General features: G+C 40.3%; 1 protein-coding gene across 1 annotated transcript in view; it reads right to left on the bottom strand.

Moving 5' to 3' along the window:
* Window positions 1-27,444, bottom strand: part of SOS1 (SOS Ras/Rac guanine nucleotide exchange factor 1) — a 137,688-nt gene that overhangs the window by 19,194 nt on the left and 91,050 nt on the right. Inside the window, exons 8-10 of the mRNA XM_083176061.1 lie at window positions 15,663-15,761; window positions 14,639-14,766; window positions 11,721-12,376 (exon numbers count right to left, since the gene is read on the bottom strand). Of these exons, the coding sequence (XP_083032187.1) occupies window positions 11,721-12,376; window positions 14,639-14,766; window positions 15,663-15,761 (883 nt within the window). The remainder of the gene's footprint in view (window positions 1-11,720; window positions 12,377-14,638; window positions 14,767-15,662; window positions 15,762-27,444) is intronic.

The raw sequence follows: 27,444 nt of genomic DNA, 5'->3' as shown, positions 1-27,444 counted from the left end.
GCTGTTCTAGCTAAATAGGCTGAATGTGCTTCATTAAGTCCTGGAGTGCTGTTATAATCCGGGTTTTATTTTATTTATAATACACACACACACATATATAAACATATCACACAAATACACAAAATATCTACCATCCTCTTTGTTGGTCGTCTGCCTCTCTCACAACTCACTGTACCTTTCTCCCTTTGCCATTTCTATACAATTTAGTTTCCTTACCCCAAACCCCCCTCTCTCGCATGTGAGCTCGATGTTTTGTGTATGCACGTACACCGGGAGTGTGCTGCCACAGCTAACAAACTGTTCGTCAGGTGCACGCACCCATCATGGAAGGCGGTGGGCGGGCGTGGGGTGGCGGGCCGGGGTACTCGCCCATGGGAACACCCAGCATTTCATGGGCGTTCCCATGGCAATCACTGGGTAACGTGGGCGGGCAGCTGAAATTACCGGATGTCAACTGCCCACCCATTTCATTCCGAAAGTGCACGCATACTGTATATAAGTGACCTGAGAGTCACTGTATATATGCGTGCACGCATAGTCATTACTAATTCTCCCCAGTGCTGCCACAGTGAAGGTTCACCCACAGGGTTAGGGAGATAGTAAGCATGTAATAGGAGTATGGAAATGATCAAAGAGACATTCTAGAATGGTATGGACATACAGACAATACACTCATGCCACAAAGTGATGAAAGCAGTAACTATCGTTTAAGGAAACTATGTGTATAATTATTTATTTACAGTTCTTATACAGCGCAGCAGATTCCGTTACACTTTACAATTGTAGACAGTGACTGATAAAACACACTGGGAAACAACAGACAGACTTGGAGGTAAGAATACCATTTAATGCTATTTAGATAGTTATTCAAAGTTGAACTCCCTCATTAACGCAACCACTGTAAAAGTTGTCACACTAACAGTAGTTATTTTAGTTTCTAGAATTCATTGTGATAACTAGAAACACTTAAAGGACTTTTGACTGAAATTGCTTGCTGAAATTTCAGAAACACACTGTTGCTAGTTCATGAAAAAGATAATGTGGATGACTGAAACCCCTTATGAACCCTTGGTATTAAAACAGGGAAACCAACTTCTTTCTTCCAGGCTTACCCATTGCTCATAATCAGATATTCAAACTTTCTGTACAAGGCATCAGTGTGTTTTTGAGCTCTCAATAAATGGTATCAGTACTATTCCAGAAAGCTGCAGAACCTAAAGGCTCATACACACTGGGCGGCTTTGAGCTGAAAGCACTCAAACAGCCTGTTTGAGCGGCTTTCAGCTCAAAGCTGCCCAGTGTGTATGCCCCAGCGATGAGCGGTGAGCGCTGCTGCTCGCTCCCGCATCATCACCGGGAAAGCCGTTTATCTGCTGGTTATACCAGCAGATGAGCAGCATTGATGATGGCTTTGCATAGCTCTGCGCTATTCAACGCCATCCTCCCCCCTCTGTCGGCGCCAGGCAGGGGGAAAGCCGATCAGTGTGTATGCACTGAGCGGCTTTCCCTGCAGCGGTTATTGACATCATCGCTGTCCATACACGCTGGGCCAAAACTTCAATGTAACCAAAGTCATTTGTGACTATTTATTCTTTAATGTATTTTAACATCTCAACTAGCAGCCATTTTAGGTATTGGAAGATGTGTAAATTGACTGGAAGGATGAGAAAAGAAACTAAATTTTAAACTTCTATGACTTTTAAGCTCTTAAAACATCCATATACATATTTGTGTATGTTATGACTAGAGCTTCATATAACATCCACTTGGTAGTTGGATTCAAAACTGCAATGAAATGTCTTACAATACAAGATGACCGCAGTATGCAAGCTCTTCCAAAGACTCTACTTGTCTTAAGACTATCCCGGCTGATATTTAGTAAGGTAACAAACCTATTACAACAACTGATTGTTGACTATTTTGTAATAGATCTTGGATATTAAGTTCAAATGCTCAGCCTGGGGTTAGCGATTCCATCCACCTAGCAAGGGAACTGCCTCCCACATTCCAGTGTTCATACCGTCCTCAAAACTGCCCTCTCACATGCAATCAGACTTTTGCACAGCATTCTAGCCAGTAAGCATGTCCTTAAATATCAAGACTACAATACCCCTCCTAAAGGGCCTCATACACCAGAACGACATTGGACCCGAACGCACAATCTTGACAGGTTGTGCGAGTGATGATGTGCGCATTGTGAGATGTTACGATATGTGGTCCCGCGGGTCGAGAGGTTGGCTGCATGTCTGATTCGTTGGACCTCATTGGGGTCATAAGCAGGACCTCATTGGGGTCATAAGCAGATTGTATGTGCTTTTTTTAAGCACATATGATCACTCATTTACCGCTCCTCAACCTGCATATGATCAAGTCATCCTTATGTAAGGCCAGCTTACGTCTCCTGTCTTGGACCTACTTCTATTTCCCTATCATGCTTTGTGTCTGCCCCCCACTCTTCTATATTGTAAACTGAGGGGGTCTCAATTAATTTGTTCTATGTAATTTATGGATTATAATTATGTTAATTTGTACATCTTTTAGACCTAGGTTATCCTGCTATATGTTCTATCAGTAAGTACAGTAGCTTGCGCTGCCATATGAATAAAATGAAATGTTATACGACATTAATATTTTACATATGCCAACTTCTGTGTCACCAAATCTAATTGTGCACAATGCTGCGATATGAATATTAAGCTAAACTGTTCGTGACACACATCTTCTCACAGAATGTTTTTTCAATTAGTAGGACTGACCCATTACAAGTGAACACATTAGGGTAAAGGTTTACTATAATGCAATACAGCTCTTGAGTCTAAAGGCCCATACTCGCAGGGAAACTTTGAGCTGAAAGCCGCTCACAACAGCATGTTTAAGCGGCTTTCAGCTCAAAGCCACCCATTGTGTATTACCTGGCGATGAGCAGTGAGCGCTGCTGCGCGCTCCTGCATCATCGATGGGAAGGCTGTTCATCTGCTGGTATTTCCCCCCAGCGATGATATCGATCATCGATGTCCATATACGCTGGGCATAGTTGCCCAGTGTGTATGGACCTTTACACAGACTTAAAGACTTTCATGCATCCCTCTATTATGTACAAAAATATACTTGTATAGAAGGCTCAGTTTATAGTTCTGGCCTAATGGGATGTTGTACAGGGTTAGTGTAAATGAAGATACCCACTTCAGAGTGCGTTCTACTGCTCCAAATGAGACAAAATGTAAAACTACAGATAATTCAAAAGATGCGCTAGTCATATTTGAAATAACAATGTTTATTTTGTAAATTTTCTGAAAGGCACACAAATGCAGTAAATGTTCAATAGGCTTATACATTGTAATGTCCATTAATCGGCACATAAATTGTTAATATGTATACTCAATATGTCCCCCTTCAGTAGAACAAGGTTTTCCAATCGCAAAAGCATATTTTCTATCGCCAAATATCCAGAACCTGGCGACGAATGAAGTGGGTAACTTCTTTTTCGCTAACCCTGTAGGCCCAATTCGCTGCAAGGTTCTACGCGAAAATAAATAAATTAGGATAGGAAAACAGAGGCACAACAAAGCAATATGCAAGGTTTTACTACCTGGAATAACTTCAGGATGTTTTTGAAAATGTTTGTTTTCCAGACTGAGCAATTTGTTACTGTCTTCTATTGTTTCCTTGCACAAATTAAATACTTTTTGAAAAAAAAAATCCATTGTAGGGTTTTAATTGAACTTTAAATATTATATAAAAAGGCAGACACCTGGACACAGACACACTTAAATTTACCAGTAAAAACAAATTGAGTCTCACCATTCAGCAGAAATGGAAATAGTTCAAATTCCATCAAATGCCATCAATGCTTATTAGGCCCATTTCATTGACAAAACAGGAAACTCAGAATAACTAACAGCTGAATCATAAGCAGGATATTGTGCTAACATGTTGCCTCAAAACCTGGTTACAAGCAATTGGACGAATATCATGAACTTATGAGTAAACATGTATTTACCAATTACCTACCCAGTTATTTACAATTATTACTAATTATAGCTGTGCACCTCTCCAGAATAAAAGAAGTTGGTTTCAGAGGCACTACTGCTATTACAGAAAGCAATCCATCGGGCAGGATGATGGGCAGCATCTTAACATTGCAGTGTAAAAGCAATATAAGGCTGGGTCTTTACTGGGCATAGAAAGTACAGTAAATATTGCCCTACACTAAGAAGGCGACACACTGTGGATTAAAATAATTAAGATATGACTGTATTAAGTGTAAAGATCAGGGGATGCTATCATAAGTAGGAAACAAACAAGCCAGAAAATTATATACTCGCAATCTGCTTTACACACACACACACACACACACATACATACATACACACTGTGTGTGTGTATATATATATATATATATATATATATATATATATATATATATATATATATATATATATAATCAGGATACAGGCTAAGGTTAGAGGTTTATTTTTTATTTTTAAAAAAGCCAATCATATACATGGCAAACATTGAAAAATGATTGCTGTAAAAAAAAAAAAAAAATAGTTTTGCGGTGTCCTGCACCTCCAGTGCACTCTATCACTATTATATCATGTCTCTACAAATATTATTATTATAATTTTATTTATAAGGCGCCACCAGTGTTTTGCAGCGCCGTACAAAGGAACACGATATGCAACATTCCACAAGACACATTAATAGCACCATACCTCCCAACTTCCGTCCGGAGGCAATAGGGTCATAGCGCCCGAAAAGGGTGCGGGGCGTATGCAAATGAGGGCGCGGCTTATGCTAATTAGCCGTGACCTCATTTTCATACGAGAATAGACGCTGTGCGCATGGGCACAGCGTCTATTCTACTAGATTGGGGGGTCTCCCAACTGCCACCCCCCGCAGCGGGACAATGCCTGCCGCGGGTGGGACAGCGGGACAGGACCCGAAAATCGGGACTGTCCCGACGGAATCGTGACAGTTGGGAGGTATGTAGCACCATCTGAGTAAAAAGTGAAGTTGCTATCCACAAAGTCTGCTCTTAGCAGTTTGCGCCAGCCATTCAGTGCTCCTAGCATACTGAACCTCCTGTAATGACAGTAGTGTGAACATATCACAGAGAACTGCTCCGTAAGCATGCTCTCGACAAATTATGGGAAGTTTAAGTGCACATGAATATTTATTGCTACCAAGAGGGCTAGCTTCATGTAGACCTGTAACAAGGTGGAATCGGGGGAAGATATGCAACTGTTACACATAACACATGCAAAATACATATATTGTTGACTTCATATATTGTAGAATTGTATGCTATTCTGATTTTTATGCAGTTGACCGATGGTTTTGTTACAAAACATGTCAGAGTTACACGGGGCAGTCATCATGATGCTCCGGTGATGTCACTCACAGAGAATATTACTATTACTATCTACGACTGATAGGGTGCCTTTGCAGTGAGCTACTAGGATTTGCAGAGCTGCCAGTGGAAGTCTTCATACAAATGCCTGCGGCGGCTACCTTCGCATATTTTCCGCACAATATCTGCGTAGAAAGATGAATTCACAACAAGGTTATCGTAACAACTATGAATCAGGTCATACTTTCAAAACAGGTCAGAATCCTAGCTTCTGTGCAGTTGCTTCCCTACAACAATCATGACTCGCAGCTGTGACACAATGTAATCCTTCCATGGCAGCCCACCACTTAGTCCAAGTAACAAATAGAAACTTGGATTGACGTGTAATAGGTCAACAGTCAATAGCTGGACCACTATTGGTCGACATGCACTAGGTCGATATGGACAATAGGTGGAAAAAAAGCAAATGGTTTACATAGTAGTGGTCAATATATGAAAAGGTCAACATGAGTTTTTAAAAAAAAAAAAATGTCATATTTCAAACTTTACCATCAATGTTGACTATGATTGAGAAAGCAAAAGTGTAATGAGGGCAGAGGTAGTGAAGCGAGGCACCTGGCCTGAAGCATGATGAGCGAAGCAAGCCATGCAAGGGGAAGAGGTGCACTAATTGGGGGTCCATTTGCTCAAATGTAAAAACCAACACACACACACAAAAAAAGTTTCAAACTCATGACGACCTTTGCATGTGTCCACATTTGTCAACTTAGACACTGTTGACCCTATTATCCACATCCACTTATGACAGAGTGATTTTTACCCAGTGTCAGTACTGGCTGTATTAATTATGCCATAAAAATAATAGTCTGCATAGTACATGCATATACCAAGGGTCACCTGCAGAGACTGCTTTCCCTGTCACACACACTAAATTCATACCTCAAGTGTACTAAGGAGAAGTCAGAAGACATTACTGTTATATTAATAATTGTATCATAATATACATGAGGTATTAATACAGATTTATTTGTTTTAGATAATTATGGTATTCCTTTCCTGTTTAAAAAATAAATAAATAAATATATATATATATATATCACTCCCACAGAGCCTTTCCACTGTGCACATCTCCTGAAGGCGAGAATTGTACCCCGAATAATCCCAGACACTGTATTGAGGTTATACTGTATGTTCATTCTTTCCAGCATTGCCCTAACAGACATTGCAGTCTATTTAGTAATCCTGGCAGATCTTGGAAATACGGTCCAGCTGGTCCATTTCAAACAATATAGAGCTGTCACTAAATTCATTAACCTTATAAAGGTCTATCTATTTTTGATAATTGAGAGGCTCTTACGCTGACCTATGAGTGGAACAAAACGTTTTTAAAGTGATAAGAGTACCTCTGAACAAATTCTTTACAAGGACCTAAACAAATAATTCAACTCATTGTAGACACTGCCCCACTACAAAAATCGTTGGAATTGATTGTAATGACATCCGCGAATCCCTGATGAAGTCCTACGTTGGGACGAAACGCATTGGAAACGTTTTTTGTTTTTTTTTGCTATCCTGAAGTAAAAGAAATACATTGTTGAATCTTTTAATAGTCTGGAAAAGCCACCTACATTGTTATGGAATAAGAGACTTTTTAATAAATGTTTATAAACTTTGGACTTTACTTTGCTTGTTTTAAAGTTGGACTACAAGGCAATGTTGACCCAATTACTGTTGACCCAATTACCCAATTTGACTCATAAAAAGGGCGCCACCTTACAACTGTTACATATATATATATATATATATATATATATATATATATATATATATATATGCGCCTTTATGACGCATCATTTACCAGTCTCCATATAGTGTGGCCAGCAATAAAGGGTTCAACTCCACTCCCCAGCCGTGAACTTGACCCATACACAGATTATATAAAGAGCAGTCTCTCGCAGATGTCAGTCACCTACACAGATTATATAAAGAGCAGTCTCTCGCAGATGTCAGTCACCTATATAACCTTTGTTCACATGGAAGTTTTCAGCTGATGAAAGTAATTTATGACAGTAAAAACAAACAGAAGGCATGATAACTCCTTGACTTTTATTCCATGGAATTAAAAGAAATATGGGGGGCTAAATGAAGGTATAGTAAAATATATGAGGTGTAATTATATATATATATATATATATATATATATATATATATATATATATATATATATATATATACATACATATACATACACACACACACACACACACACACAGGTTGAGTATCGCATATCCGAATATCCGTTATCCAAATTATTCCGAAAACCATACATTCCAGAAAGTGAACAAAAACATTTTTTTTAGCTAAAAACTTACTGGGGACATCTGTAACGGCACTACTGAGGGAATGATATGTAACTGGCACTATATGTGTGCAAGATTGCTTGGCATTTAATTTCAGTGCCTGAGATTGTACACAAACTTTGTTTCATGTTTTGAAACCTTGTGTTATGCACAAATAAAATATATTTGTGTGTATTTCATGTGTTTGATGTATATGTACAACATAAATGCAAGATACCTCAAGATACATCAATAAAATATTAAAATATTCAGAAATACGGAATAATCCGTTACCCAAAATTCTCCTGGCCCCGAGCATTTTGGATAAGGGATACTCAACCTGTATATATATTCATAGCATTTAGAACTTTCTACAAAATAAAGCTAGAAATTATGTTGAACATCTATAGCCACTTTGAGCACTTCACCCCTATAAATATGCTGCATGGAAAATTACATACTTAAAAAATAAAATACATGAAAGAGGGGATTATGCGTTTTCTGTGGGATATTATACTGCATTTAAGAAATAGCACATACTAAAATCAGGCAAAGGACAAAAATGTATCAACTATGATGTCTTTCAGGGCTAAGTAACAGTTACGGGGCATACAGACGTGGCGACTCGACCTCCGTGCTGAGCAACAAGCTTAAGCACGATCGCTCAGCACATATCGCGGTGCACCTGTGATGCTGTATGCTGAGCGGGGCTTTGCCTATTGTTTACAGGCAAAGCGCCGCAATGTAGCAGAAAAGCCATTGCAAGCACTGGCTTTTCCTGTGGGCGATAGCAGCATGCGGGACCTCACATCGCTGTCGCCCACGGATATACACACGGAGAGATTAGTGCTACATTTCTAAGCAATCTATTCAGCTCGCTTACAAATAGGGCTGAAATAGTTCCGTGTGTATGCCCCTTTAACTCAGAAACAAAACACATGCAGAGGATGGGTGGAGTGTGGTGCAGCCCCTTCCCGCGTGGCAGTACTGCTGCTGATTGTGTATGGAGAACATTTACACATCTGTCTGACAACAGCTAAGCTTGGCTGCAGGACTCAAATTATTCCCAGTATAAAATATGTGGTTTATAATGTAGGCCCTGCTTCTTCCCTCTTTTTAAAGCGTAAACGTAATGAATGGGGATTGTGAAGTTGCAGATTAAAGAAGGTAATTTCTGGATAATGAAACAATACAGTGACCTACAATTAGCTCTAAACAATCTCCCATGAATTCCTCAGGAAAGGAAACAGACCTCACACTGACGCACAAATGCTATTTTTGCAAACAAAAAAAGAACCAGAAATAGCTCTACTCAGACTCTGAGAACAATACTTGGTAGGAGAGAGTCAGGGCCCAAACAGCATTACTTTGGAGCGCAATTAATTAAAAAGGACAAGATAACAGACAGGTCACTTCCTTTTACTGAAGCTGCAGACCTTACTCATTACAGCAAGATCATTACTTTGGACTCTAATCATAAAGTAACCACAGCAGGTCTTTGTTTAAAACTTGGAGGGAAGGACCCCCTCCTTTGGTTATCGTCACTACTACATGGTGCCAAGAAGTCAACTTTTACTGCAAAGTTGCAGACTCCCATGTTTATCTTGGGTGTGAGCCATAAAGTTATTTTTAAATCAATAGAAAGTCCAGGAAAACCACAAAATGCTAAATTCACAATTATCTGCATTTAAGTAAAGACACACACATATATATATATATATATATATCGATACATATACACACTCATACATACATACATACATACATACTAGTAAGTTATCCCAAAGTAATTGCTTCGAAAGCAAGTTTCAATTGCTGCCAACAGAAGACAGTTTCGGTGACACACAGACACTAGATAGAGATACACACACACACACACCATCTTAGATAATGGCTCAGAAATAAATATTGTGATTTGCTGGATTGCAGAATATTAGGTAATCTCATATATACATAACTGTATCAGAAGGTAACAACAGATTTCAGCAAGAAGTCTCAATCCATTAATGCATGTAATAAATTATGCTGCAATGCCTTCCAATAGGCTGCCCATAGTCTCTACTTATATGGGGTCTCTTTTAAAATATGATTTGGTCCACATTCAAAAACGCAATAATTTGCAAGCGGGGCCATGCAATGATCTGAGATGATCATCTTCTGTCACCTTTATAGGTGACATATCCAGTCAGGCCACACATGCCTTTCTGTCTATTCACTTGGATATAATGCAGTTCTTGAGAACAAAATGATCCAACAAGCACATAAATACATATGTTAGGTTTGGTAAACCCTATGCCAGTGGTTCCCAAACTGTGTGCCGTGGCTCCCTGGGGACACTTGCAGGGGTGCCCTGGAATGGGATGCAGGGGTGCCCTGGGATTATTTATGTTTAATTATTTATAGGCAAAACCGTGAAAAAATTCTGATACTCTAGGGTTCTGTGATTCAAAAAGGATTGGGATCCCCTGCCTGATGCTATTTCTGCCATTGCATTTTTCGTATTCCTTCAAAGATACACTTGTTTCCATTTGTGGAACACAAATAATAAGAGGACATCATTCATTATACAAAATGTATATTTAAACCGCTTCAACTGGCATATAAATCTGAGCAGGTCTATATGTACTGTATAAACAAAAGCCTACATAAGCACACATACATCTACAGCCATCTACAAACATATGCTCTTAGAAATATACAAATAACCTTTTTTGTAGGGGCTTTTTCTTATATTACAATATTATTAAACATATAGCCCCCCCTTTACATATAATCCAGGAGTCAGCAAATGGACACATGCAAGAAAAAAGAAAACAATCCTACTTCTCCCTCCTGCTTATAGGATGTATACAGTAGAATAAAGGTGCATGATACATTTTTGATGAGATAGAAATGTAAACAGGCCTGATAAAGAGTAATTGTGACTTTAGACACAATAATTGGAATTAGAGGCCAAATATTAGTTTACTTTTAGCATAATTGGAATTAGAGGCCAAATATTAGTTTACTTTTAGCATAATTGGAATTAGAGGCCAAATATTAGTTTACTTTTAGCATTTTGCTTGAAATATGGTTCTTTATCATCGAGGCTACTATTCAGTTCAGGAATAGTCAGCAGAAGCCGGATTGGAACGCAAGAAGAAACCATCAGCCTGGTGTAGGCACTGGGGACAAGCCAATGCCCCCTGCTGCGTTATATTGACAGACCCATTTATAGTGCTGCAGAGGTTGATTGCAAGTGGTATACAGCAAGCACATATGCTTCACCTGTCTCAGAATACCACAACAGAGGTCAAACACTAAATTTAAATTGAGCCTTAATAACTAGATTTAAGGTGCATACACACTGTACAATTTTTTTGACCAACTTTTTGACCAATTTCTTTAATTTCAGCCATTCTGAATGAAATTGGTCAAAATATCTTTCAATGCGTTTGCGATGAATGAAGAATGATGATGCACATACCCGCCAGTTGTTCATCAAGATTGTTCGTCAACTGTGCAGGCAGCTCAATTTGGATTTCTTTCAAAAATAGCCTATAAATAAACTGTAGCTAGATCTTTCGTCTTTTGTCTGCCGTCAATATCTTTCGTCAAAACCTTTCGTCCAGGACACTGGGTTCTTTCAACGAAATTGGTCCAAAAAAAATTGTACAGTGTGTATGCTCCTTTAGACAAAGCAAATAACTCCTATATAATGTTGTCTTAGGCCACCAACAGAACATGCGAGACAAGCGACAAACACAGGATAAGCACTACATAAATAAATCTGCTCAATAAGAAATTACAATACACTTCGTGTTCCATTCCTTCATTGCATTGGAAGCTGTCTGATTATGTCATGCTGTCAAATTTAAAGATATGTAATTATACCAGAAAAGGGAGAACAATAAGAACCAGCTTCTCTATAGACCCAAACAAGTAATGTCTTACTTCAGTTTAAATTATGTGAATAACAAAGGCAGAATGTATTGTAACAGTGACTTTATTGCAGGTTTATTCATAAAGAAGATGCACAGATACCATACCTGCATACATGTGAAAAGTTAATCTTTCGATGAGTTTCACTACAGTTCCAGCCTTGATGATGGGGATACCAGATTTGGGTTGTACATTTTCCTCAAATATAATGTTCTCCTCCAAGTCCGGCTCTGCAAACCTGTACAGTTTGGGGCTTGGGAGCCTCAGCTGCTCTTCCTTCTCTTCCTGTAAAATAGTCCCATCTAACATTCGCTCTAACGTACTTCTATACTGCAGGGATATTAAGGCAGCCATCCAGTTGTTTTTTTCTTCTGCTGATTTAGCAGCAAAAATAACACTGTTTTCATCTTTTAAGATAATCTCAAAAGCATGTCTATATTCATTAGTGTCATCCTTGTCGTTGATTTGTACCTTTCGCATAAAGAACTTTTCTTTCAGACGATACTCTGCATTACTGGCACCCGGTAGCCTAGGTTGTCCATGATTTGACTTACAACAGATCATCAAGCCATCAAAGAGGAATATGTGTCTCTCGTGTTTGGCCCCTACTCGTGTTAGGGCCCCCTCCATGATGAATTCGTTGCAACACTGTCCAATGTCCTTTCCCTCCCATCCGTCAATGTTTTTCTGAATTTCATTCATTTTTTTAATGGCTAACTGTTTTCCCTTCATTTGGTGATTATAAAAACGACATGCAGATTCACTGTGAAAAGAAATACAAAAGACATCGTCATCACTAATCTACATTACTATTAACAATGGTGCAAAGTAGTACAATGCTGGACTAAAAATAAAAAAAAATAAAAAGGATAAAACACTTTCCCCTATGTAATTATTTCTTAGTTGTTCCATGGAGTAAAAACATTTATATATAATTACTGGCGAAAATGTTTAAAGAACGTAACAAACAACAAAAAATTTTGAAACATGTTATCACAATAAATTGAAAATTATATTTGAGGTTGGTCTCATAACAAATGAACTTAGTTGAAATGGTAAATACTAACAATAAAAAAAAAGTATAGATCACGAATTTATTACTAATGTCTTAAAAATTAATCAAAGCAGATACTGAATTTATTATTATCAGTATCATACATTGGTACTTAAGTATACACCAACAACATAAAATTAGTAATCTTTCAACAAAAAAACATAGACATCACATTATTTAAAGCCTCAAATGTAATCTTTTGTCTTAAAACACATGCATACATGTGAAAGTCCCAAATATAATAATATAAAAATGGTCTTAAGACACACTACAGCATTGCTGGCATATGAACCGAACCTGAAGGTGCACAGAAAACCGCTTGAGATGCAGCTTGCAGGGACAGCTACTGTACACTGAATATAGAAATAAAGGTTCCAGACGAAAACAATCGCCTGTCCTTAATGTCACTTCCTTTTAAAAACAAAAGAAAGCACTTCGGCACTCCCACTTTGTTGTATGCTCTACTGTTTACACTAAAAAAAGACAAAAGAAAGAAAGGATGCAAAAATAATCCACTTTAACTGCTTTCAAGTTTAAGGTTTGTTCGTTATTTATTTATTTTTTTATTTGTAGGAAACCTTAATGAATTCCAGCAGTTGTTAAGGAAAAAGCAATACTACAATGATGATGATTATTGGGAATGTAAACTTGGTTAGTTTACAATTCACCATCCCGCCATAACAAGATTTTTGAAAAGCAGGAAATTCATACTATGCTCTACCCAGAAAAAGGCAATAACTATTGTTTAGTATACCCAATGTATGTGTATCGGCTACATTCTCTGATTGGCTTGTATGTATGTAAAGTGGTGAGTGGAAAATGCAACAAAAAAAACGATAACAAATAAATAGGAGTAAACCCTCACATAACAAAACAAAATCAAATCCAAACCTCTACATAACAATGCAACGGGATATGGTCCCTAGGTATACGAGCATTAGGTCGACACCACTAGAGCGACATGTTGACCTTCAGTCATGTCGTCCTAGTGGTTTCGACCTAGTTGCTGTCTATGCAATGATCCATACCCCAATGTATCATCATTATTAAGAATACTCCCCCTGCTTGACCTCTCTAGAGTAATTAAATGCACTTTAATTTACTGTTGGTGCAAAATGACACTACATTGGTTTGTGTGCCACTTGGGTGTGTCTTCAAAAAGTCTTTATATGAAACTTGTTGTCAAGGAAATAACTTTCTTTATGGCATATTAATTCACTTAATATTCTTACCTTTAATTGATTTTGATAAACACTTTGATATGTAATTTTAGCTGCATTCCTGATCTTTTTTTACATATTACTCGAATGTACTTGTTGTTTTAACAGTGTAGTTGACCTGGACATTCCACTGCTTGGACCCCAGCAGCACGGTATCTGGACTCATGATAGATTGACTCTAGGTCGACAGTCATAAGTTCGACCACTATTGGTCGACAGTCAAAAGGTCAACATGAAAAAGGTCTACATGCATTTTTTAACAAAATTTGGGGCCGACATGTGCCAAGAGGCAGTATTTCATACCCTACCATCCACTACAGTGTGGAGGGAGAATATAATAGTGTGCCAAGCGCAGCGAGAGACCGAGCCCAAAGCATTGCGAGCGTATCGAGCCATGCGTGGGGACGCGGTACATTAAGACAGTGTCCATGTCGACCAAAAACATGAAAAACACATGTCCACCTTTGACCCTGTCGACCATATGACTGTAGACCTAGACATTGTAGACCTAATAACCCATAACCCAGCAGCAAATGGGAACTCACCTCTGATGATGCCGTAATAAGCACTTTTCCTCTGTAGGTAACCATCAGAATAGGTGGTACCGTGTGCTCTTCTTCACTGTACAAAGTTACTATATTTGTAACCCAGATTTGTTTAAACAAATTACTTCCAGCCTTTCAACAGCTGGACATAATGCACAAGAGGGGCATAAAAGCAGAACACGCTTGCCAAGTAAATGTATGGATACCTGAGACGTCTCTTTGCCAAGCTCTTGGAACATATCCTCTCCATACTGCTCTGGAGGTTGAGTAGGGCAGTTATGGACTGTTTTAAACATTCTTTATCCTCCTCATCCTCACTTTTTTCTTCTAATTGCTACAAAAATGAAAATAAAGGATACAAATACAAATCAAAGCAATAGAAACAAGATTACAGAACAAAGCAAATGAGAGGTGACCTGGTATTATCGTATTACCGTTCCTCACATCTATTTTGTACATTAACAAAAACATAATAATGTCGTTTTAGGTTTCTGTTCACTCCTGCTCATAACCTACAACTCATTTAATAACTTGATCTGCCCATTGTCAGGGCAATAGGATACATATCCTGCTTAATCTGAATTGGTAAGTGTTAACATGACTGGCAGCTGCCCTAAAACAGGACTGTATTGCCCAGATATTTTTTTTCTGAGACATCCAATATGGTCGCCTTTTATCATACAATATTTTTCTCTCAAACACACAGGTTCAGTGAAACCTGTGCGATTTGGCCATCCGCAAGCCTATTTTCACTCAACAGTGTTGCTTTTGGGGATTTGGTTTTGCCTGCCCGTTACGATAAGCCACAGCATGCACCATCTTATAAGGGGTTAATTCGATGGCTCCAGCCGAAGAAATTACCTGCAGTTATTGGGAACCACCCTTAGTATCTACGTAATCTATCTAACCCAAGAAGATGTAGAAAAGTGTTGGCCAAAAAACCTGCTTCATATATGTGTGTGTGATGTGGGGGTGGGCGAGGTAGTTACCCGAAGGTCATTTCAATTACTGAAATAAATGAAGGATGGTATTGGGCTGCCAATCAGTGTTGTAGAGTGTGACATGGTCTCTAGAACACACATCACTTGCCTCAGCGGTCCTGTGATAAATCAGCTCATGTCACCATATGTCCAACACAAGTGCACATTACTAAGCAACCTGCAGTACTATCTCCAGTGAACAAATTAAACATACTCGTGCTAAATGAATGTCGTCTAAAACAAATTTTACCTTAATAAATTCAAAGTAGTGCAGGCAATAGTAAACAGGAGCTAAAAGTAGCCGGGGCAAAACATATTGCACAGCTTCCTTAACACCTTCCCCTATGGACTGCAAAGTAAGAAAAAGAAAAAAAAATTACAATTACATTCAATTCTTTTCCGGGTCACAATAATGAAAAACATTAAATTTAATGCTATTGCATAAGGAATAGCATACAAAAAGTAGGCTAACAATGTGATTTTATTCCTGAAAATACAAATCAAAGCACCTGAGGTCACCCCCTCTGTGTGCAGCAGGGTTGTGATCACAGGAGGAACAAATAAGTCAGGGAGGCTGTATGACTGTAATATTCCTCTTCAACATCTTGACAGCTACTGTATGCTAAAGACTTTATTTCCCCTCAGAATTCCAGTCAGTCAGGGTCTGATAAGGTCAGCCAAATAGGATTCAAGACACTTGTCCATCTCCAGGGGTGCTAGACCCACTGTAATCTTAATATGCAATGATATATAAATCCTTGGCAGCATGTTTTGGGGTAAAATAAATGATGTGACACAGGTAGTTTAGCAGAGCAATTATGACTGTTCTTAAACGATATACTCTATTCCTAGGTGACCCCTACAGCTCATTACAATGCACACATGGAGGGACGCAGGTTAAAAACAAACGGACATAGAATTATTACACATTGAGGCCCTGAAAGCCTGGGATGTTTCCCACAACGTGTAGGCAGGAGAGGGGATGGCAGTATTACACATCTCTCTGGCATTTCTGAAATGCAGTAGCTGCCATACCATATGGAGAATTCGATAACACAACAGTCAAATGAAATCTAGGCCATTTAGGAATACATGTTGGACAGAAACAGACTGATTTTCCAGAACAGTTGTGTCCCTTATACAGATATCTGTATATTTCTCATGTAATTAAAGCATAATTTAAGTTCGCAAACCAGGCGCTTATCTATACACTATGTGGAAGCCTAGGTACACACACGCCATTTTGTGATAGTATGGCCGCCATTTTGGTTCGCAGAGTTGCGCAAATAAAGTTTCCATACCTGAGTATGTGTGACAATATGGACCAGAAGAGTAGACATACTATCACAGATAAATTCATAATAACACACTTACACGAAATGAAATATAGTTAAAAGGTTTAGAACGCCACACATAGCTTAGTTAGCCCTGCACACACCTGTCTATATCGTGTTTAGTACCGTTCCGCTCAGTTCATTATGCGAAGTATTCCGGTCATTGCGAATATGTCGCAATGTACATTGCCCGATAGATATGGACATAATCCATATTCCAGAGACAGTTTCTGTTGTAAGTAGTTAACAAAGGAAACTAGCTCAAACCGGTTCTTATCCTTGCTGACGCCGAAACCACCAAACAAAGGACTCTTAAAGTTCACTCCCCTGCACCTGGTCAGACCAGGTACAGCGTCTAACCTCCAATCACAGTGGACCGGACACATGATCTCTGACCAATGAGAATGGCCTTTGACCTCCCCCTTCTGACCCTATAAGATAGGCGACCCGGAGCAGGCTCGGTCTCTTCGGCACATCTACTTTCCCTGGACCTTCCTACCGGACTATCGCTCATTCCTGAACGATAGTGAGCTCTGACCGGACTGCGCTTCGCATACTAGATGACCACGGTAAACGGTTGCATTTCACGGTATTTATTCTTATAAGTATTGTTGGCTGATTGTGTCTTGTATCTGTTTTCTCTCCCTTTAGCAGAGTCTGTTTAGTATTCATTGTTAGTATATTGTATCACCTGTTATACCTGTTTACTCTTATTTCTGTAACCCCCTTTTGTCCATTAGGGACTTAAATACAAACCTTTTACGGAGTTCTAATCTCCTTATTCCTATTCAGTGGTCGTGTCTGTTTATTCGCATAATAGCGATAAGGTATATTGCGGACACAGTCCGATAAGGTATATTCGCAGATTAGAGACAAAGTACTGCGAAGGAATCTCTGAATAAGGTATTGGTTCTTGGTATACATAATACAATAAAAGGTACGCTACGCTGCGCTACGCTTTGTTCGCACGTAGCTAGGTATAAAGGGTACGTTGGTTGCGGACTTATTACGTAACCAACGCTTTTCACTTATCGTCACTCTGGTTATATTTTAATCACCATTAACAATTGGGGGCATCGTCCGTCCGCTCCACAGTCCAGAACTCAGTACCAGGCGTGCGGATCGACCTATACCAGCAAAAGGGTGGAAGTATTTATTTGTTTCCATTGCTGGATAGGCCGATTCCACGGCGGTGCGGGGTTCGGGAAGTGCTAGCGCTGAACCCGGAGTACAATAAGTGAAAGCCACGTGTTTTTAAAGCATATCATACCTAAGTGTTTAGTAAACTGTACTTCTGCCTGCCACAAGTAGTTTAACGGGGTATAGTGTCTTGGGCTGCTTGTTTATTATAGTATATGTACCACGTGCGATAAGGTTCGCACACGTGGAATGTGTTTATTATAGTACATAGAGGATCCCCTCTGTGCAAAACTATAATTGTTTATTGTTAGTTACCGCAAAAACAGGGACCACGCCACGTGGCGACAAGTCCTGGACCTTTTGCAGTAACGTAAAGCGTCTATTGTGTATTACGCAAGGTGCGCGCGCACGTGCCCACATCGGGAAGGTTTCGCATCTTTGTACGTGGTTTACGGATTAAGTACGGGATTTATTTCGCATCTTGATACGTAACTCTCGGACAGAGTTAAGGGATTTATTCCACATTTAAGCGCAATTACTGCGTATAGCGAAACCCGAGTGCAACCTTGCAAATACACTATAGAACACGTGGGTGGCCGATTCATCGGCGGCCTGTGAACAGTGCATGTACACACGTGGCTGTTCATTGGTACTGCACATGCAGCACACATAGGAACGCAAAGGTGAACAGTATTTAACCACTAGCTTTATTTAAACAGTATAGCAATATACTGCGAATGAGGCGGTGATTAATAAAAGAAAATAAGTTTTTTTCTTTTTGTTCATTTTTTTTTTAAACAAGCAACGCAAGCATTATTTTAATAGATTCCTATAGAGTGTTATAAGGGATTTATACCTGCATAAGTATCCAGTGAAAAGCTACCAACTTGGGAAGATTTTCTGTACAGAAATATTTCAAATATATGCATAAGACCAAGGTGTAACCAGCGCCCAGTGTGAAAAATAACTGAGGCGAACGGGTGTGTGACGACACGACTCAAGCGCAGTGTAGTCCAGTGTAGGACAGTCCAAGTAGGACAAGGTTAGGGTTCACGTGACGACGTGCCCATAGGAACTGCCCCTTCAGTGGAATTGATTCCGCTAGGAGGGTACAAGAAGATACATCGGAACGCACTTGTTTCCGATTAGCTACTTTAGAAATCCGATTTTTGGGGGTATAGGAAAACAAGTTTGTTATACCCTGGAAAAATTGTGCCGCATCAAGCAAGTTGGCTAGAAGTTCGCTGCTAGTTGAAAGACTTGGTGATTGAGTATCATACCTCGTATCCTTCGCACCTGCTTGACTGTGGGATGTTCTAGGAAGCTGTAGAAGTGAGTGTTTGGGGAGCTCTCAGATAAGTAATAACCCACCGATATCTATTAAGCTGTGAACGTTTATTCCTGTAACTATGGGTAATAACGGGTCACGCTGTGATAACGTGCATGTTAGGGAGGAAGCAAGCCGGCCAAAAGGATCGGCTGCTTTTATTATGTGCTGTAAGCACGGTGAACTCGCAGTTGTTTACCAAAATAAATGGAGAAAAATGACACAAGGCAGCAAGTTAGAATTTCCCAGTGTTGGTAGCTTCGATCCGGAAATCTTATCGGCAGTAAAAGATGAAATATGCCTACTCTCCAGTCGTAAGGAGAGAGTGAAGCATATAGATATTCTTAAATTGTGGCAGAAGGAAGGACAGGAACAATGGGGAATCAAAGGTCTGGCAATATCGGACACAATCAGCCACAATAAAAATGCAACCGTTGCCGCAATAGAATCAACTCCCCCACCCCCATATGTGCTGAAGGGGTTAATGACTCATAAGAAAGACATAAGTAATAATGTATCCGTTACTAACTTGTACCCTGTCTTACCCCCTTATAAGGAAACCCGAGAGGAGAACGAGCAGCTGTTGGCACTGGCCGTCTCCCATGCCCTTAACATGCTTGAGGAAAAGGTGCAACCCACTGCTGGGGTCCCAGCACAGGAGGAGGAGACGGCTGATGTCAACAGCATAGTATTAGACACAGGTAAGTACACACAACACAGCACAGAGATAGTTGCTCCTGGGATGTTGTCCAATGGTGCAGGGGGAATACAGATCCACCCTCTGCACACAGTGGAACCTCCTTGTGGACGGGGAGGCGGGGATGAGGTAATGCCTGTAAAGGATAGTGACATGCACAATACATGGACACGATTGGAACGTCATTCAATCATCAAAAATTTCCCTGATCCCAGCAAAGATCTGGCAAAGTGTCAGAAATTTGTAAGGGAGCGAGGAAATTCAGATGAGCCCACCAATAAGGATTGGCGGTACATGTTGAGAGCTTGCCTCCCTTCACATATAGATGTCCAGAAGTTCATTCGAGACAGTGGTGTGGAGGGCGATAAGATCTTAACTGAACAGGGCAACCAGGAAAATATACGCCTAATAAATATACAATTGGGTGTATATTTCCCAGGGACAGTTGAAAATACCTTAGGGTTCACCATCACACAGAAAGATGGTGAGTCCACCAGCGGATATTTCAACCGTGCTTTACAGATGTTGCCAAAACACTCTGGTATCCCCGGCCACGGGGACAACATACATCTTAAGGGAGGGATTGTCTCTGTGCTGATACAAGGTCTTAGGGAAAATCTGAGAACCAACCTAGAAACCATTCACCCCAACTGCAGACAGATGTCAATACACACTTTAAAGAAATCTGCTGTTGATCTGGACAAACGATTTATGACAGAAAGACAAAACCAAATAGTATATTTCAAATGTGGAAACAATGGACACATAGCCAGACATTGCAGGGTAAATAACCATAGAAAACATAACACATATGTAAGTAACTGAGAGACACAATGGGAGAAGACAGGTAGGTCTCAACACATAGCCATAGCCCCACCTAGTAGCCAACGCCGCCCTAAGCATGACACATATATGCAAACAGGGAGTAGGACACACATACACCCCACATCCAGGTAACATGAGACAATATCTGAGGGAGGAGCCTCAGATATGGGTAAGTGGAATAGTTTAAATATAAAGTTTTTTTTGTACCTAACCCGTTAACAACATTCCCTCCTGGTCTAGGTTGTGTCAAGCAATTAGTAGCAGCAAGCGGGGTAACAGGAAAAATACAACATTACCCACTGACGAAACCAGCAGATGTTATAAGCGGGCCTCTGCATACCAAACACTCTTTTCTGTTGGCTGCAGCGGCCCGACTAACCTCCTGGGTAGAGATTTACTATGTAAAATGGGATGTGTCATCTATTGCACCCCTGATGGGGTATTTCTGGACACTCCTAGAAATCTTACACAAGAAGTGCAAGATATGCTGGACAGTCCTCAGAGGCTAATGTTGTATTCCACTGTTATAGAGTCAAATCCATCTAAGGTAGCTAAAAACTACAGCACAAATACCGAGTTCCCTTTGAACTAAAGATGGGAAGGACACAGGATCAATGGCAACCATAGCTTCAATAGAAACCCTGTTAAAAACAGAAAGTATAGCGCCCCAAAGTACAGCCTCACCATTCGAAACCTGAGGTTGAGCTGGGAAAATACCCAGTGAAATAACAAGGTTCCCAAAAAAGAGAACTTTTAGCTAAATACCCCTAGACACAGCCCATAGTCACAACCACACTGGGAAACAGAAAGAAAGGGAGGGCTTAGGAATCAGAACAGGAGTTGACAAGGGTAAGAACCAAATAGTTGAGAGCCAATTCCCCCATAGTGCTAAATCCTGGCGTCATCAAAATAAAAGAAAAAAATGTTTCTGTTGAAAATAAATGTACACATTACTGTCATTAATATTTTCTACCCTTTTTGAGTTTTTCTCTCTCTCTTTTTCCAATTTTTTTCTCCTTCCCCTACCCTTCTGTTCCAGAAACCCACAAATCATAGATAAATAGTTCGAAGAATCTGTCGCACTCCCAGCAGAGAAATACCATTATGAATATGCGGTACCCTGCAAAGCGAGTAGTCACAATAGAGATATTTTTCAGTAAATCTTGAACAAAGTCTCAATAACTTTAAGCATTACTCCTAATGTTACCCAGGGCAACCACAGCCACCATCTTGTGAAAAGCAGTCCAAGTAATGCACAAAGCATTCCCCTTCTACAAAGAAAGAAAAGGGTTGTAAAACGCATTTACATATAAATAGGTGCAATCACAATACCCATGTCTTCACAAACAGGCCTGATTACAGCTTTTTGCCATGGGTAAAACTGACACAAGAGACCATGTGATGTAGAATATTAGACCTGCTGAGGGGGCGACAGATATAGTGACGTAAGAAACCTGGTGATGCCAGCCTGACCAATGTCGTACTGCAGTGTGCAATTAAACCCTATTACTTAAGCACATTCATACTTGTCTACACAGTGTAGTCGCCATAGCACTACTGGTAAACAAAACTGAGAATGTGGTGTTGGGGTGTGTTTTAACTGTTTATGCTCCTCATATAGTCTGGACACTCCTAAAATTCTGCCTAAACATGTGAAAAATATTCATCAGCCAAGTTCACTAAATGGGAACTTGCATTGATGTTACCATGTAAAATGGGTAATATTGTAAACCCAGCAACACTCTTACCAGGTGTGCCCGCCAAAGGCACAAAGGGTGGAGTGGTGCTGAGGTTGCTGGAATGGTGGAATTTAGTGGGAGCCGAGACGAATATGATTGCATGACATGTTTGAATCAGACCTTTTGCAGCATGCCCCCAAAGGGTGGTAACAACCCATTGGAAGAGGTAATTCATTTTTTTTTTCCGTTCTTTCCACAACACCGAGAGGGAAAAATTGTACACTGGCTATACCGTAATAGATGGAAAAGGCATAGTAGAGGCTGAACCCATTGGACGTCTCACTCAGCAGCAGCAGTCTCATTAATAGTACTGCGAACTGAGAGAAAAACAGCCAATATTCATGCCGACTCCAAGTATGTTTGTTGGGGTAATACAAAAGATCTTAGGCCCTATGGCGCCTCAGATGTTTTGTTTCAGTAGCTGGCACTCCAGTGGCGCAAGCGTTGTAAGTTTAAAAGATTCTTGACAGTCACACAGCTGCCGGACAGAGTGGCTGTTATCAAGTGTAAAAACCACATTTTCAATGAGGATTCAGTGTCACTTGATGATGAACATGCTGGCAAGGCAGCTGGGTGAGCCATGCGCTCTGCGGATAATGTTTGTGTTCCCCCTATAAATATCAGTATATTCACATAGTAATACAAGATTTGTGTCCCCTGCAGGAGAAGCAGTCTGGAAGCCGAAGGGATGTGGACAGGAATAGAAAGATGGACAAGGTAAACCAGTGACTCTAAGAACATGCCAAACTGTCAGGACAGAGATAGCCCATGGCCTGACTTGTCTTGACAGGGAAGGTATGTGAAAAAAAAAAAAAATTAGTCCAAAATTACTGGTGTGCCCACAGACAGGTAAGACGACAGAATCATGCCTTACTTGTCTGGGGGAAACAAACTGCAACGGCTGTTCCCACAGAGCCATCTCCACATCCCTCCTCCAGCAGGATCCTCTGCAGGTAATACAAAATTGGCTTTGTACAGTCCACTCTAGAAGCATTTAAGTTATTTATTTATTTTTATATATATATATATATATGTTGACGTTTGTGTGTATAGATATGGCAGCCCAGAAACACCCTTGAGTATGCAAATATATATAAAAGGTTTAAGTCATGTGTTAACCTTCAGGGACTGATGGTACACCCCATAATCTCTTTTTGTAGTAGTAAAATCACTCTCAGAACTCCACCTCATTGGTCCCCATCGAAACATTGCTTGGCGGGCAGCCACAGGTTATGGTAATCCCACAAGGAGATCCTAGACCACAAATGCAAGTGATGTATCCACACCTGGAAAACTGCAGCAAAAGGACTTTGTTGACACCTGTTGTGAACTGTCATAACCATGAACCAGGAGATGTTGTTGTTGTTTCCCCTGCTTTGCCATATACAGGTTGCTTGATAGACCTTTGGAAAGGACCACCCCAGATCTTGTTGACCAGCACTACCTCAATAACAAAGTCGCAGAGAGAGATTCGGGTACGTTCGTCCTACTGCCGAAAGAACTGAAAACCGGAAGGTCCCTACACTCGAGGGCGAAAGAAAGAAATCGCTAAGAGGCACCATTTCGGGAGGACTGGAGAGCAGCTAAGGTCAAGCAACCTGTACAAGCTACAAAAAGGGACTGTGACACACCCCACTGGTAACAGGTTGAAAGGATCACTAACAAAATTTTTCCTTTCTCAGTTTTCTCTATTGTTGTGGGTCCTATTCTTGTCTCCCCCCCCACTATCCGTTCTTATCCTCAAAAGCAAGGATACCGCTGCCGCCCTGCTGCCAGGCATTGGACGGACGATACAGAGTTCTGAGAGTGTGTTACCCGTCCCAGCTTAGGTTAAGGTAGAATCTATAAACTTGACACCTTACCCAGGATCGGATGTTTTAATACCATCATACTTAAAAGCATACCAAAAAGAGAGACAACAAAGAGTTCAAGGGTCTGTTGTCACAAACAATACCTACCAAAGGATGCCATATTTGTGAATGTGTATATGTTGTAACCACCCCTGTTTTTATTTTTATCCCTAAATTGTACATTATCCTTCGTGACCCTGAGTAGATTGTTCGATAAATGCGGCCCATCGTTTATCCATGATCCTGGATCGGCCGAGAGCAGATGGTTTACTCCCCTTATATGTTTATTTCATAGATCCCAATTTCTTTGTTAGGATTATGAATTTCTGTATTGTCGTGTGAAATGTTTTTGTATTGTAACAGTTTTATATTTACTGTTAAAGGGTGGACTGTGGAAGCCTAGGTACACACACGCCATTTTGTGATAGTATGGCCGCCATTTTGGTTCGCAGAGTTGCGCAAATAAAGTTTCCATACCTGAGTATGTGTGACAATATGGACCAGAAGAGTAGACATACTATCACAGATAAATTCATAATAACACACTTACACGAAATGAAATATAGTTAAAAGGTTTAGAACGCCACACATAGCTTAGTTAGCCCTGCACACACCTGTCTATATCGTGTTTAGTACCGTTCCGCTCAGTTCATTATGCGAAGTATTCCGGTCATTGCGAATATGTCGCAATGTACATTGCCCGATAGATATGGACATAATCCATATTCCAGAGACAGTTTCTGTTGTAAGTAGTTAACAAAGGAAACTAGCTCAAACCGGTTCTTATCCTTGCTGACGCCGAAACCACCAAACAAAGGACTCTTAAAGTTCACTCCCCTGCACCTGGTCAGACCAGGTACAGCGTCTAACCTCCAATCACAGTGGACCGGACACATGATCTCTGACCAATGAGAATGGCCTTTGACCTCCCCCTTCTGACCCTATAAGATAGGCGACCCGGAGCAGGCTCGGTCTCTTCGGCACATCTACTTTCCCTGGACCTTCCTACCGGACTATCGCTCATTCCTGAACGATAGTGAGCTCTGACCGGACTGCGCTTCGCATACTAGATGACCACGGTAAACGGTTGCATTTCACGGTATTTATTCTTATAAGTATTGTTGGCTGATTGTGTCTTGTATCTGTTTTCTCTCCCTTTAGCAGAGTCTGTTTAGTATTCATTGTTAGTATATTGTATCACCTGTTATACCTGTTTACTCTTATTTCTGTAACCCCCTTTTGTCCATTAGGGACTTAAATACAAACCTTTTACGGAGTTCTAATCTCCTTATTCCTATTCAGTGGTCGTGTCTGTTTATTCGCATAATAGCGATAAGGTATATTGCGGACACAGTCCGATAAGGTATATTCGCAGATTAGAGACAAAGTACTGCGAAGGAATCTCTGAATAAGGTATTGGTTCTTGGTATACATAATACAATAAAAGGTACGCTACGCTGCGCTACGCTTTGTTCGCACGTAGCTAGGTATAAAGGGTACGTTGGTTGCGGACTTATTACGTAACCAACACTTTTCACTTATCGTCACTCTGGTTATATTTTAATCACCATTAACAACTACTATTAGGGAAAGGGGATATTGGGTTAGACCAGTGCACAGGTGTTATCTATACACATTAGATCACTCTATTGGAGGAATTCAATTAGCAGTGTTACATTACAGTGACTAATTGATTGCCATGGCGAGCGGGGTGTTCGACATGATTTTAATTCACCTGCCCGGAGACAGGAAAACAAAATCCCTGATAAGTGCTGTTTTTCCGTGGCCGCGATCACTTAAACACCAGTATCAAGAAACCTTTCCCTAATTCAGGTGTTTTTGCACAAAATCAGGTACATTTTCATCTGGGAAGAAAAAAAAATCCCATTTAGCTCAACTTTTTTAAAAACAGATTCCTCATGGTACACACATGCTCTCTCTCTTTTACTATGTTGCAGAGCTTAGTGTGTTAGGTATGCATACATGTCTAAACTGGGCACACGCCTAAACAAAGGCATGATTTCCTTTTGCACTGGACCATCCCCGACTGGCTATAAACTTTAGACTATTTAACGAACAACAAAACGAGCACGGCCAACTGGAAGATGTTGCCTGAGACCTGCGGGAGAGCACCTGCATACGTACTACATGATGTAGACAATTTGTCATTATAGTGTCTGCACCCACCACAAGTTTTAAAATAATTTATTTTAAGGCACTTCCTGTACTTTGAATTAAATTGTTTGCATTTGGGAAGCTCACGCTCTAAATGGTACGTCTCTGATATTTTAGGGCCAAGTGTCGACCTGAATTTGTTAAAGCATTAACTTCAACAGTGAAATAAACGTGTGATGAGCAACTCCTAACAAAGCACTCCCCTTTCCATTCAACACAACACAGTGAAATGCATACAAACACTCATAGGTAAACAAAATACAATAGCAGTCTTTGTATTATTCAGAAAAGCGCACAAATATGCAGAATTCGAACTTAGGCATGGTCAATTTCTTAAAGTATGTACAGACTGTCACCAATGCACATAGAAACCAAGCAGTGGAAAGCATTCACTAAGGCCCATTCATGCCATCACTGTTCTGTCCTTTAGCCTGCTTTCAAATTACAAACACAGGTCAGACACGGCACATTCACATTAAACTTGGGTCGCCGGCACCTTCACATTAAACCTGGATCGCCCATTATACAGATGGTGACCCGGGTTTAACCCTTCGTATAACCCAGGTCGAATTGTCAGGTTACTTGACCCGAATTAGAAGGTTTGGTGTCTTTACCTCACACCTCCACCAGGGTCATTACGTCAGCAACCAGGCAATATTCCAGGTCCGAGGTGTGGTGTGCAACATGTTGTTGCTATCGATAGGGTCAGGTTAAATGTGCAGCAAACCAAAAATGATTACATCGCTAGCGACCTTGTACACCGGCTTTCGGACAAACGCTCTGCCCAATATGAGCGATATGACAGTCCAATCAACACATCACTGTACCCAGCTTTAGTGTTGAGTTTGTAAGGGGTTTCCATTAAATATATTACAGAAAAATGAGCGATGAAAGTAAGGATATGCCAAATGCTCCAAAAAAACACTGCAATATTATTGGTGTCTA

This window comes from Crinia signifera, chromosome 3 (genome assembly GCF_055691185.1).
Source record: "Crinia signifera chromosome 3, ASM5569118v1, whole genome shotgun sequence".
In the NCBI taxonomy this organism is placed as follows: domain Eukaryota; kingdom Metazoa; phylum Chordata; class Amphibia; order Anura; family Myobatrachidae; genus Crinia; species Crinia signifera.
The sequence above is the reverse complement of the archived record's forward strand: the minus strand, read 5'-3'. Positions and strand labels throughout refer to the sequence as shown.